At 36.6% G+C, this 12,858-nt stretch overlaps 1 protein-coding gene across 2 annotated transcripts in view; it reads right to left on the bottom strand.

The window, feature by feature from the left end:
* The window catches only part of ATP2A1 (ATPase sarcoplasmic/endoplasmic reticulum Ca2+ transporting 1), a 107,409-nt gene extending 96,190 nt beyond the window's left edge, over positions 1-11,219 (bottom strand). For both annotated transcript variants that reach the window (XM_044086533.1, XM_044086532.1), the window contains exons 1-3: positions 10,862-11,219; positions 10,039-10,056; positions 8,655-8,737 (exon numbers count right to left, since the gene is read on the bottom strand). In XM_044086533.1, the coding sequence (XP_043942468.1) occupies positions 8,655-8,737; positions 10,039-10,056; positions 10,862-10,979 (219 nt within the window). In that variant the 5' untranslated portion in view covers positions 10,980-11,219. The remainder of the gene's footprint in view (positions 1-8,654; positions 8,738-10,038; positions 10,057-10,861) is intronic.
* Between the last annotated feature and the right edge of the window lie 1,639 nt (positions 11,220-12,858).

Genomic DNA, 12,858 nt, shown 5'->3' with positions numbered 1-12,858 from the left:
TAGACTATATTGCTAGATGTGTTTGCTGCAGACTTAATGTATGATTGTTTAGTCTGCTTTCAGTGCCTGTGTATTTTTTAACAAACTATTAAATAAAATCTTTGACAATATGATTTTATTGTTCAGCTTGAAGTTGAAAGACAGGATCAGAGAAAACCTGTGAAAAGACACTTCAGCTCCAAACCAGATTTCCTTGTATATTCAAGGATTTCTGTTAAAGCCATCTTGCTGGATGCATAACAATTTTGCTGCACAAGATAAATAATATATATTATCACCTATATGGTGATGTAATTTGAACATCTGGTGAACACATTACTGGACAGATGACATTTTTGTTGCTAGGTTTGTGTAGCATTTTCATACATTATCCATCCATCTATATCACCCTTTCTTCCATTTTGCAGATGTGGTTGTGCCAATGTTTACACAAGCGGGTGGATAGCCCTGATATGGTTGTTCTTCCATACCACACACATGCACGCAGTCACACTTATGGCCAATATGGAGTCCAATTCACCTATTGTATGTCTTTGGAATGTGAGAAAGTGGGATACCTAGAGAGAATCCGCACAAGCATTTGGAGAACATGTAGTTACTGCTCAGAAGTTACCATAGTTAATAAATAATCATGCTGTGAGGTGACAGCACTACACACTGTGCCATTATATTAGAAGAAAGAATTTAAGAGCACTACATTAAAAACATTAATAAAACGATTAAAAATATTATATTTTTATTGTTATAAGGCATGTACTAAAGGGGAACTGGAGTAATATCCAGTGACTGAACAGATATTTGTCATACTGAGTGCTGTTAGTGTATTCAGTTTTCATTTATATTGTGGGTTTTTCTCATAGTTAAACTGTTTGAGAAGACACCAAGTCACCACTACTACCAAAAATAATATTGATATTAATATTAATATTAATAATAAGGTAAATACATAAGATGTAATTCAGAGGCAAGAAATGCATTGCAGAAAGTATCAAAAGTATAAACTGTGCAGGTCTGCATATGAGTGTCTTAGACAATATTACATAAACGGATAAAAATGTCTCAGTGTTAATGTGTGTGCACAATGGAGCAGCACATTCAGATCGGCAGAAATGATGTGCAGAATATGCAATGCATGTGCAGCAGCGACCTACGATTCCAAGAAGATTTTTTACAAAATGACACATACAAGAGCAGACAGCATGCAGAAGTATTATCATGACAATACTACGGTCATACACAGTAGTGTAGTACCTGCAATCACTGCAGACATAAATATTTTACTGCGCAAGATGAATAATGTACTTACCTAGGAGCTCTGTCCACATTCTACACTGTTTGTTGTTATTAAGCCTACATTGATCACATAAAGCCCCCTGCAGCTTTGATCTATTAGGCTTCCTATGGCAGTTTTGTTGCCAACCGTTACTTTGCCATGCTTCCTGTAGTAATTCTATTGCTGTGTTGTGTTCCTTTAGTAAATCTGTTGCAAACCATGTCTGGCTGCTGCTTGTGTATTTACTGAAGCTAGCACAGCTGATTGGTGTTCCTGACTTACTTAGGACAGCATGTTGAAAAACATTCTGAGGTATAAAGTGTTCTTTATTAAATGCCTCCAGGAAGATAATAAATGTTAAACATATAATTAATGCAGAATGCTTCCACTTCTTGTGACTGATTACAGCAGTGATTAATGATTTTAACTTATTATGATGGCACTGGTGTTGAAGACAATGGGCAAAAGGTTAGTTTTTGCAAGGATGTGTACATGTGATGTTGGCTTCTTTAAGTTGCCAGATCGCTATATTTTGCATATGGCTATGGAATAATTAACTTTTTTGGAGATAAATTGTTTTGTTAGAAAATGTAAAAAAAGACAAAATGTTAACTAGTAAGGAGTTCTATAGTATGGCATGTTGTGTATATGTGATCCTAAAGATGTTGAATATGTCTGCAATTTTAATCCAAAAAAAAAGTAACACACTTGCTGCAGAAGAGTGTTGTAGCTATTGCTGGCTTCACAGTTATGTTTTAATCTGATTCAGAACAATGTGGTTCTCATGGGGTTTTCACTTCTGCTGCTTATTAGGAAGCAGAAGTGATAAACACAGACTGCTTGTTAAGCTTTTATACATTATATATTGGCATTTTTTTTATAAATATGATCATAACATTTTGCTTTTTATAATGAATACATCATAAATTGGTCATAGAAATGCAGTTTCAGTTTTGCCTTCTTGCTTATGTTTGGTGTATGTCATTGTTCTTTTTTTACTTTTGTCTCATAGATAGAACTTAGTATATACTTTTTTAGCATTTTCTTAGTGAATCAGCAGGAAAAATACTATTTTTAAGAGTTGGTGAGCAGTTATGTCCCTCTGAAAATAACAGTTTGACTGGATGCCAATACCTGGTCAGACATTATTAGTTCAATTAATGAGCATGCCAGGTGGTGGTGCAATTGAAGATCACGATCATTCAAGAGTCACGATCATTCAAGAGTCAAAAACACATTCTTTAGGGTGGGGATTTCCTCTAGTTAGCAAGCCAGATTTAGAGCTGGACATGCCCCTTTCATTGTATGTTGTTATAGCAGTGGGTGTCTGAAGTGGTTTAGCTGTTCTGCCTCTTCAGTAGGCAAAATAGCTGCAAACATAGGGTACACTGTCCTGAGCAGAAAAACCTCAAGAAATTACTTTTAATTCCATTAACTATTAATTTATAGGAAATTAATTAAACTCTGCTGGGAATTGTGCCTATTCCTCATTCAGGTATTAATTCTAGTTGTTTTATCCTTCAACGCTAAATCCTAAAAATGCATAATTTGATGTTAGAGATGGTATTTCCCAGCTTACACATCCTGCTGGATATTTGTTTCTTGCTGCATTACTTTGTTTTTTTTTTCCACTAAGAAACTTCTTTTGCCTACCTCTTTGTATTCTTGAAACTCTGTTTTCTATTGAGTTTCTTCTTGGTAGGGCATGGCTGCTGTTAGAAAGTTTCCAAGGAGGCTTGGATAGTCTTGTCTTCAAAACTTGTATGCTTAGCGATTTATTTTGTAATGAGTACACTTTATAAATTTAAACACTGACTTCCTGTCTCAAGAGACAGATAAATCTTTGTTGTAGGATCTGTTGCTACCTTGGATATAGATTATTCCCTACTCCACTTTTGGCATGGTCATGTCTCTGCCTTATAAGTATCAGACCTGATAAATGTGACATTTGTTGATAGTGTGTCTTACCTATATTTTGGGTATGTTTGAAAAATAATTGGGCAGTGATCCTGTGATGAAATATTCCTGTGAGAACTGATTCACTGAAAGAAACATTATTCGAAGATAAACATGCAAACTTATGTCCTCCTCACTCATTGATTAAGATCATTACAGTTAAGAGGACAAAGTATTTCAATATTTTGTGAAACTCTCAAAGCTAAAGCCTTTTGATCAGGTTTCACATTTCTTTATTTGTAAGACTGTTATTCAAAGAATTACACTTCAAACAGTATAAGTACTACTACGTAAATGGCTGTTAGCTTCACGTCACTTGAGAAATTTTTAAGTATTATTATAACAAGCTGTATTGACATGTTTACCTTTGCGGCTTATTATATCATTAAATGTACTTGCATGTGTTCTACTACACTGTATCTACACTAACGTTGATATGCTTTCAATTAACTTTCTGAGTCTCTTCTAAAAAAGATGACCAATGCATGGGGACTGACCCAGTTAACAAAATGATGCTTTTTTTTTTTTGTGAGTGCACACGAGTGTGTGTGTGTGAGTGTGTGTATGTGTTTGTTTGTGTGCATGTTTGGGAGGACATGGATGTTTGATCTTCATGCAGCCCGACAATATGACAAACTGGGAGACCATTATGAGAATAGGATGCGTGTCCAATCTTATAGCTTTTCACTTCAAGATGCTAACAAAGATTCTGGTTATACATTGTCCTCAGCATTTTCTTACACTTCTGTTTTCCACCTTTACTCACTAGGCCTGTCGTTATTGCTTTTGAAGTTCTTAATATTACTTATTGGTTACAGGTTTGGACCCCAGATGATAGGCTTACAGTACTTTCCCCATCAACCAGTGTACTTTGAATCACTGTATCATTACAAATAACTATAATCTCCTGGTTGCCATCCTTCAATGCAACCTTCTCCCACTGAAACACATATTGAATGCTGCCCACATCACTGCAAGTGATAGGACTTCCCTATTTGTGGCACAATATTATGGTTACTTAGACAAGTATTCTTCCTTTAGGGATGAGCAGATTAGGAGCATTAGCACAAAAAAGCTGTAATCATTTTTATGTTACTTTTTACTCTTAAGGATTGATGTTTTTCAGTGACAGAAAGCTATTTACACTCATATATCTTCACCGATGTAGAACTAATCATGGGAAGTCCTCTTTTCATTGTAAAGTATTATATGATGTCAGAGGTGGCAGATCTGACTCCTCTCCCAGCCACGCATTTATGCACTGGGGATAGAGAAATGGAACTGCATGCTTCTGCATGATTTAACAGCCTTTTTTTTACAAAACCAGGCTATCAGGATGCTAAGTTAGTACTTTGCACCAGTGTCAATAGGCCATCCTTAGTTACACTGTGGCAGTAACACAGAAGTGCACAATGTCTGCCATTTAAGAGCTCCTGAGGAAGACAGACTACATTCTGAAATCTTGGATAGGTTTATCACCATGTTTTCTAGCTAGAAATAGTTGCTGAATTTACTGAATGGCTTCAGTAAACTATAGAAAATGAGCTAATATTTATTTAACCAGTTCTTACTGGTTAGTAACATTTTTATTAAGGAATGTGCTAGAAGTTGTGATAAATACTTTGTTGATACATTTGTACACTGCTATGTTAATTAGGGCTCCTCTACAATACACCAAAGCCCTATAGTTAGTATTATAATACAAAATTTGTATTTTTGGTCCAATCCCAAGTTATTAATTTGGTTTCAACAAGAACATTTATACAATCCACTGTGATCGTGTTACTTAGCTGTGTTTTTTTTTTTTTACTGTAAAGCTTTTGTATGTTTCTGGAATATTTAAAATGTTTTTAAAAAGATAATCCAAAGGGAAGTTTTAAAAGAATATGTGTTCTATTTACAGTTTATATTAGTGTTTTATCAGCTTCTGGACTCCTGCACTATCTCTTCTCATAGGGAAATACCTCTGTTTTTTTTAAGGTTTCAGTTGTGCAGTGTTAACACAAGAAACATATATAATATGATTGAGTAGCCCTCTTTTAGATGCTTACCTAGAGTGATTTAGTTCTAATAGTGTAAAGTTGTAGAAGTGCTTTCAGGGTTGAAAATTTTAAATTAAGGGCAAAGTACTTCTAGATTAAAAATATATGCAGTGTTTTAGCAACTATCCCAAATGAAATTTTAGTATTTTGGTGTGAAACATGATAAAATTCCCTTTTTAAACAGTTGTATGAGCCTAACCAGAGTGCTCCGTACATCCATACGTGAGGCATCACCTCTTCTGACACGTGTTTCTCTTAAACACATGGCAAAAGCAGCTCAAGTGTTTTATAACTGCAATATGGTCTTGTCAATCTCTACATTACTTAATTATAGTGCCTTGTTAGCCATACAGCTGGCAGTGTAATCTTATTCACAATCACATTGAAGCAGAATCTGTGAATCATTGTATTATTTAATTAGTGGATTTGAAATGCTCTTCACAAAAATGATTCTGGAAGTTACTGTTTAAATCTATATTTATAAACAACTTGAATAGATTTTTTACTTTTACTGATGAAGCACATGGTTGTGTGTCTGCAATTTGTGACTTATAAACTTTCATAAACAGATGTAATTAGCAGCCAAATCCTTACTATCCGACACTTTGAACATCTAGAAATTGAAAGTTCTTTACTTTGTAGCATATTGCTTCAAATGGAATTGTGTCCATTTCTAGTGGAACTCATTTTGTCATTTTTTAAAGGCTCTGACTCTAAGGAGTCATTAGAGGGATGGACAAGAAAGATTTGAGAAAACCCTGCAAAGTATCCTGAAAGAATCAGAAAGTGTCTTTTAGAAAAATGGTTGAGCAAGAAAACAGATACAGTATGAGTAGAGAACCAGTGAGAGCAAGTTTGTGACTAATTATTTTTGAGCTAAGCAGCTTTTCACAGAAGGTAGTAGATTTACAAACAGTTTGAAACCCAAGACTACACTGGCTTATAGATATATACTAGGGTAATGACCACGAGGCTTTTATAAGCCTAGCCAAACAATCCAACCCAATTTTGTACCCATGGGACTAATGTAAGGTTAACTTAAAAATGATAACTTCTTGGACTTTTGGCTAAGATCAGGTATAGTTATGTGTATAGTATCTGGAGGAAAATAACATGTTGCCATCAGTAGTGGGCCCTTGTGATCTTTTTGCATCACATTGTGTTTCTACTGATATGACTTGCATGCAGTGTGTTAGCAGGAATGTGGCTCTACTTATTTATAAATAAATAGCATTTTGTATATGTCATTGAGAGTTCACTATTATTAACTGTACTCAAAACCAAATGCAGTGTAAATTAAGCAAATTAAGTATTACTTTAAATCTATTAATCCAGGTCTGGTGCTGACACACAGATTTTTTTTTTTTTGTTCAGATTGGAAAATATGATGACCATGGAATCCCAGGTAATGCAAAATTCACATCCTGTGCATTAAGCTGTGGGTCAAGGTGATTGGCTTTTTCACCTTAATCATATATATGCTCCCCCCCCCCATTTACTAATTTGGTTTATAAAATCATAGCTGAAAAGAAATTCTGGTTCCAAAAAAACATTTGAAACAGTGCATTGGTTGGTATGGCACAGCAAAACAAAAGATGATTTGCTTGGCAGAAAATTCCCTGCATGTGAACTGCATTGAACTAAAGCATTATTTATGTTGCAGTGTGCTGACATTTAAGAAGGATAATTTTTGCCAGTAAAGCATTTTTAACACTGTTTGAGACCACCATTTGCTAAAGTCTCCTAATATCCAGAAGAAACCCATTCAAATAATGGTTGCAGTGTACTCAGGAGAGTTTTTATGACCTCAGTCAGTGACTGTTTTTTGTTTGTAGAAATGAAGCACCTAAATTTAACACAGGCTATTTTAGACACAGCAATGCCATTTGAAAAGAGCAAAACAGTTATTGCTAGAGACTATACCCTTATATACAGTTTCCAGGACTGAATTACTACCTCAATGGGAGGACTAGTGTCTGCAGTACTGAGGATGTAGTTTTGAGATGGCCTGCTCCTACAATAGTAGAGCTACTCACTTCTACAATAACAGGTTCAGAAGCGAGCCCAACTCTCCAAAATCATTTGTTGGAGGGGAATGGGATGACATTGATGAATAAAACATTGTCTTCCTTTGGGCAGGGTCTTTATGTTCATTATATAGCTATAGATATAGATATGGATAAACATAGATGGCACAAAAGGCTATTACAGTTTTGGACAGTGGTTAGGACTTAGCGGAATTCTGAGCAGGACCACACCTCTTCCTTTCTCTCATTTCCCTCTTATGTTGGGACCATCTAGAAGGTACACTTGTTCATAATCTGCTAGGCCCGCTTCACTTTCCAAGGCCCCTTCCTTCCTAGCATGGTTGTTTCATAGAAACCCAGTGATGTTGAACTGCCTTTAAGGACATTCCCACTTTTATGAGGTCATGTTAGGACACTGATGTTCTATCAATTGAATAGGTTATAATACTGTGGCTAAAGCTGCAGTCAGGACTAAAGTATAATACTTATTAGTGGACAGTTAGCACAACAGTCACGCACTTGGCATATGAATCTGCTTGTGAAGCTAGCTTGTGTTATTAAAGCTTAGCCTGTGGAAAATACACTAATCATTCCAGAGGGCACCCTTTGTACTCAGTGACAAAGGATCCCTGCCTCTGTCGTACTGCTGCCACTGATGTGAAACTGGTGGTGGTGTTGTGTGCTGTCAGTGGTAGCTTCATATGACCCTTTTGGTGATATCATCCAGGAAGAATAGAACCAGGTAAAAGCTTAGCCATAGCATCTACAGCCTGTTACTGTACTGTATCTAGACCTCTTCACAATTATTCATCATGCTGTATGCTTTCTGAAGCACCAAACACTGGAAAGGAAGGAAGGAAGGTACATCTGCCCCCCAATCCCAGTCTGGTACGTGAGGAAATGCTAGCTGTTTAAGTCAGTAGGAAGAACTGGAAGACAAGTCTAATCACATCATGGGATATCATGAAAACAAATAATGGTTAAAGTCAAATACAGGCATTGCAAAAAAAGTTCCTTCTTCATGCATTACATATTGCTTTGTCACTTAAACACTTCTTCTTTTAATGTGGTCCCCCATGTTCTAGTTCTGTTTTCACCTAAACTATTCTTACTTTTATTTTACCTTTCATGTTGTGTTTCAGGATAAAATGGAAACATAAAGCATAAAAGATAGAAAACATAAATAAGCAAACAACTATAATGCTATCATGTTTTTATATTCCTCTTCTATTATGTAACTGTCCTGAGAAACTGCTGCTGTGTGTTTCATTTGTGATTTAATCAGTTGCTCTCAGTATCTACTTCTCTCTCCTCACACACCACTTAGTTTATTGAAAACTACAGGTAAACACTTACAAAGGAGATACATGCGGCTAGTAGCAATATTCGAACCAGCAGGTCCTCGAACTGCTCAACCACCAGCTCCCATAGACTTTTGCCTGGCAAAAAGAAAACATAATTGTTACCAGAGAGATACATCAGATCAAAGAGTAAATAATTTCTTTTGTTACGCAAGACTATTTTCTCTAGATTGCAGACATGTTTAAATATTTGCATGTAGTCTGAGAAAGGAAACACACAATTGTGTCTTCTGATGTATGTATTATCAAGTTGTTAAGCTCCCCCAGATTTTCAGTAAAGGCAATTTCTTTGGATAACTGAGAAGAAGTGTGTGTGTGTGTGTGTGTGTGTGTGTGTGTGTGTGTGTGTGTGTGTGTGTGTGTGTGTGTGTGTGCGTGTGTGTGTGTGTTGGGGGAGGGGGGGATATAGTGAGTACACATATCCTATCATTTTGTTTCTGTGCCTTTGAATATAAGAAGAGATGAAAGTTTGAGGAGAAAATGAAATGTTGCTGCAGTATGATAATTTAGTTAAAAGCCAGAGTAGTGTTCCTGACTCCCAAATACGTCTGATGGTTTGAGAACAAGAGCCACTGATGGCAAAGAAATGTTGATTTTTTTTCCCTTAATGTTTTGCAGTCGTGTGTGTGTGTATGGGATGGGGGAGCTATCAGCTAATAGCAAAATGAAACCAGAAACAATACTTATCTCCAGGTTTCTGGGTTTACCACTTGTGTGAGAGCTTATGGTTATCTTGTTGGCAGTTGATGGTTATGAGTTTGGGAATGTACTCTGTATATGACACCAAGAGGTTCTAAATGTAAAAATGAAAATCACTGTTTTGATGTGAAACAGCTGAGCCATGGATATTAACTCACTGTGCATTAGCTTATTTTGTTTATATTTCTAATGTCTAGTACAATTTTGTATTGTTTCCAAGTCACAGTAATAGCCTCAGTGTCAGAACTAAGGAAACAGAACCTTTACTTGAGAAGTTCACTGAAACTTCTAATTCAGGGATTCATGATTTGTGCCAGAACTTCAAAGTCAGTCAAAAGTACTCCAGCATATTGGTAGGAGACATAATTTATCATATGGCTTGGTATTACAGGTAAATTACTTTTCTTAGTTAATACTATTTGTACATGACAGTTAGGTCAGAATGCACACAGAACTTAGAATAAATGGGAAAAGGGAATTCTATGTTCTGTAACTGAACTGTGAACCTAAGTCTGATGACATGGCCCCCTCCATAAATGTAGTTGTTAGCATTTCCTACTTGTAAAATAATTAGCATATTATTTTCTGCTAATGAGGTATACAACAGCTTTGTTTAAAGTTTATTCAATGATAAATGTGGTCAAGTAAATAAATAAAAAAAAATGATTGTTCCCATTTACCTTCCTCAGCAGGCAGCTCTGTTCAGAAGACCAGTCAGAGAATGGCAGATTAAGACACAACAGTGAAAAATAAAGAAAAAAAGGCAAGTTAGATTAAGTCACAACAATGCCAACTTAAATTTGACTTTTTCCTTAGTATTTTTCAATCATTGCTGGTTTAGAATTTATACAAAAAATTATAAAACTGTACTTCACTTTAAACTTCTCACAATTCATCTTTTTGAATTGTGGAGAAATGTTCTCGAAGATACTAAAATGTGTGATTTACAAATACTACATCAAGCTGTATTCCAAAAGCATTTATTTGTTTAAATGAACTTTATGGTTACATTAAGCAATATTTCATATTCAAAGTACAGTGATGAACAAATCTAGCTCGTATTTTAAAACACTTTTTTTCTATTTATTCTCTTTTTCATTCTCTTTCTCTCTGTCTTGCCGTATTGCAAATGCACAGATGCACAGACACACACACACACACACACACACACACACACACACACACACACACACACACACACACACACACACACACACACACACACGTGCCAAATATTTTCTGCCTCTAGACGATGTTATCTGGTTTAGGATTACAGCAAGACTTAAGAAACTTCCAGACAATCTGTGTATTTTTCCACTTATTAATATATTTCCAAAGGCAGTAAGTAGAAGCTTGTTTGTACATGTTGGCTGCTTTCATCATCAGCACCACAATACCTAATCCAAGGGAAAGCTGTGTAACTTGCTGAGTTTCAAATTCCCTGTCTCCCTTCTTATCCCCAGCCTGAAATGCCATGGCAGGGAGAAAGAGAGAGGGACTCACCATTGGGTCCAAATTTGTCAAAGTTCTTCTTCACTTGTTCTGGTGATAGACCTGTGTTCTCATTGACTCCGAAATAAGCTAAGCACTCCTCCACTGTTTTCGTATGTGCATTCTCCATGGTTGAAGTACCTGTTTGAGCCCCTCTTCTGGTAAAATGTTATTTGCCTCTCCTTTCCAGAAAGAAAATTATATTTTAGCCTGGCAACCTGCTACAGTGCACTTCTGGCTTGATTGGTTACTCAGCAGTGCATGATACAGTCTCTGGATGGAGCAGACACAGAGATCCAAGCAGGGAAGACCAGCTGAGCCCTTCCCGTCCACAGAAGCCTTAGAGTCTGCCTGGTCTGCCTTGTGTGCTTATGAGGGAGCACACCACCCAAATACCTGGATGTTGTGTTTGCCTTCTGATTGGACATTCTGTGGTGACTTCATTGAATTCATTACCACATACATGGTGCTCTGCACATGAAAGGAGTTTCTGCTGACTTGAGGATCAAGGCAGATGAATGTGTGTGGGGGGAGTGCATTGGAAGTAGATCCCAAGGTCCTGCACATTTAGGCGTCAATCAAAGTGGCCCCTTTTCCATCCCCCTAGAACAGGTTCAGGCTATTCATGTTCCTTCAGATCAAAATCTGATATAGCTACTGCTATGTGGAAACTGGTGACTTTCTTTTCAGTTCACGTACACCATGTGTGTTTGTAGAAAAAAATAATGATTTTTTTTTCTTTTTGATTTAAATAAAGGATTTGCAGTAGGAGTGTACTGATTAATTTCCCTGGAATACTTAAGCCATCTGTTCAATAACAGCATGTGGAAATTTATGGATGACTGAGGTCAACGGAGTTTTTCACTTTTCTGGATCAAGGAGTCTCTCATCATTTCATTATTATTGCTCTGAAAAGAGAAAAACATTTTCTCCATTCTCACACTTACTACTGTGTTATTCATTTCAGGAGATTAGTAGTCTTGATGCACAATAGTACTTGAACTCCCTGTATTCTGACACTTAATCCTGATTTTTGCAGCAATGCTGCCAAGCTTCTGTGGCATGACTTACTCATTTTATTTGGTAGAATTTGATTGCTTATATCTGCAATAATGTGTTGCAGTAATGACGTGAGTGCCTGTTGAGTATAGCAGATTAGTCTAGAGGTAAAATGGGGTGAAAAAGGAAGCCACATGTCAGAAAAATAGTGTGCATATGAAATACAATTCTGTGCAACTGTTTATTTGGCATAGTGTATATATTGGTACTTAAATTCTAATGCTGAGAATTCTTGAGGCATAGGACATTTGTATAAAAAATTATATGAGCCTTGCCATAAGCAAATTCGTGTTAATGTTAGTTATCATCCTTGATTTGCAATAACACCTTCTTCTTGCAGTGTATAGAGCTGCAGTATTATGGTTACAGAGTGTTAGGAATGCAGTAAATAATTCTAGTCATTTTCTGAGATGTTGCTGTGAGTGTTCTGTTGTTATTATGTGAAGTAATTGCAGTGGTAACGTACAACTGGAGTGAGATATTTTGGTGGTGCTTTAGCATTGCAGTACTAGGTCAATCTACATGAAACATCAGTGCTAGAGAATGAACTAGCCCAAGGACATTATTAAATTGCTGCAGTGATAGTCATGCTGTGTATCGAGAATTGAAAATAGGCAGTCTGTAATGCCAGAGTATGACAGTGCAGAATAACTACAGGAGCAATATCCAGTAGGGATGATCTAGCCAACTTTACACAGAGTTGCATCTGACTGCTATGACTCATGAATAGTCAGCTCCATCCACATTGAGTTCACTAGGAAAGTAGGTGAACAGAAGTAGATTATCAGGCCTTTCTTCCATATCTGTGACACACACACACACACACACACACACACACACACACACACACACACACACACACACACACACCCACACCACATACTGACATGCCTCATCAATTTAGAGCTACCAGTCCATCTACTGCATGTCTTGTGATGTGGAAAGAAACA

The sequence above is a fragment of the Protopterus annectens genome, chromosome 10.part0 (genome assembly GCF_019279795.1).
Source record: "Protopterus annectens isolate FY-2018-M chromosome 10.part0, PAN1.0, whole genome shotgun sequence".
Taxonomy (NCBI): domain Eukaryota; kingdom Metazoa; phylum Chordata; order Ceratodontiformes; family Protopteridae; genus Protopterus; species Protopterus annectens.
This window is presented reverse-complemented; position numbering and strand designations above follow the sequence as displayed.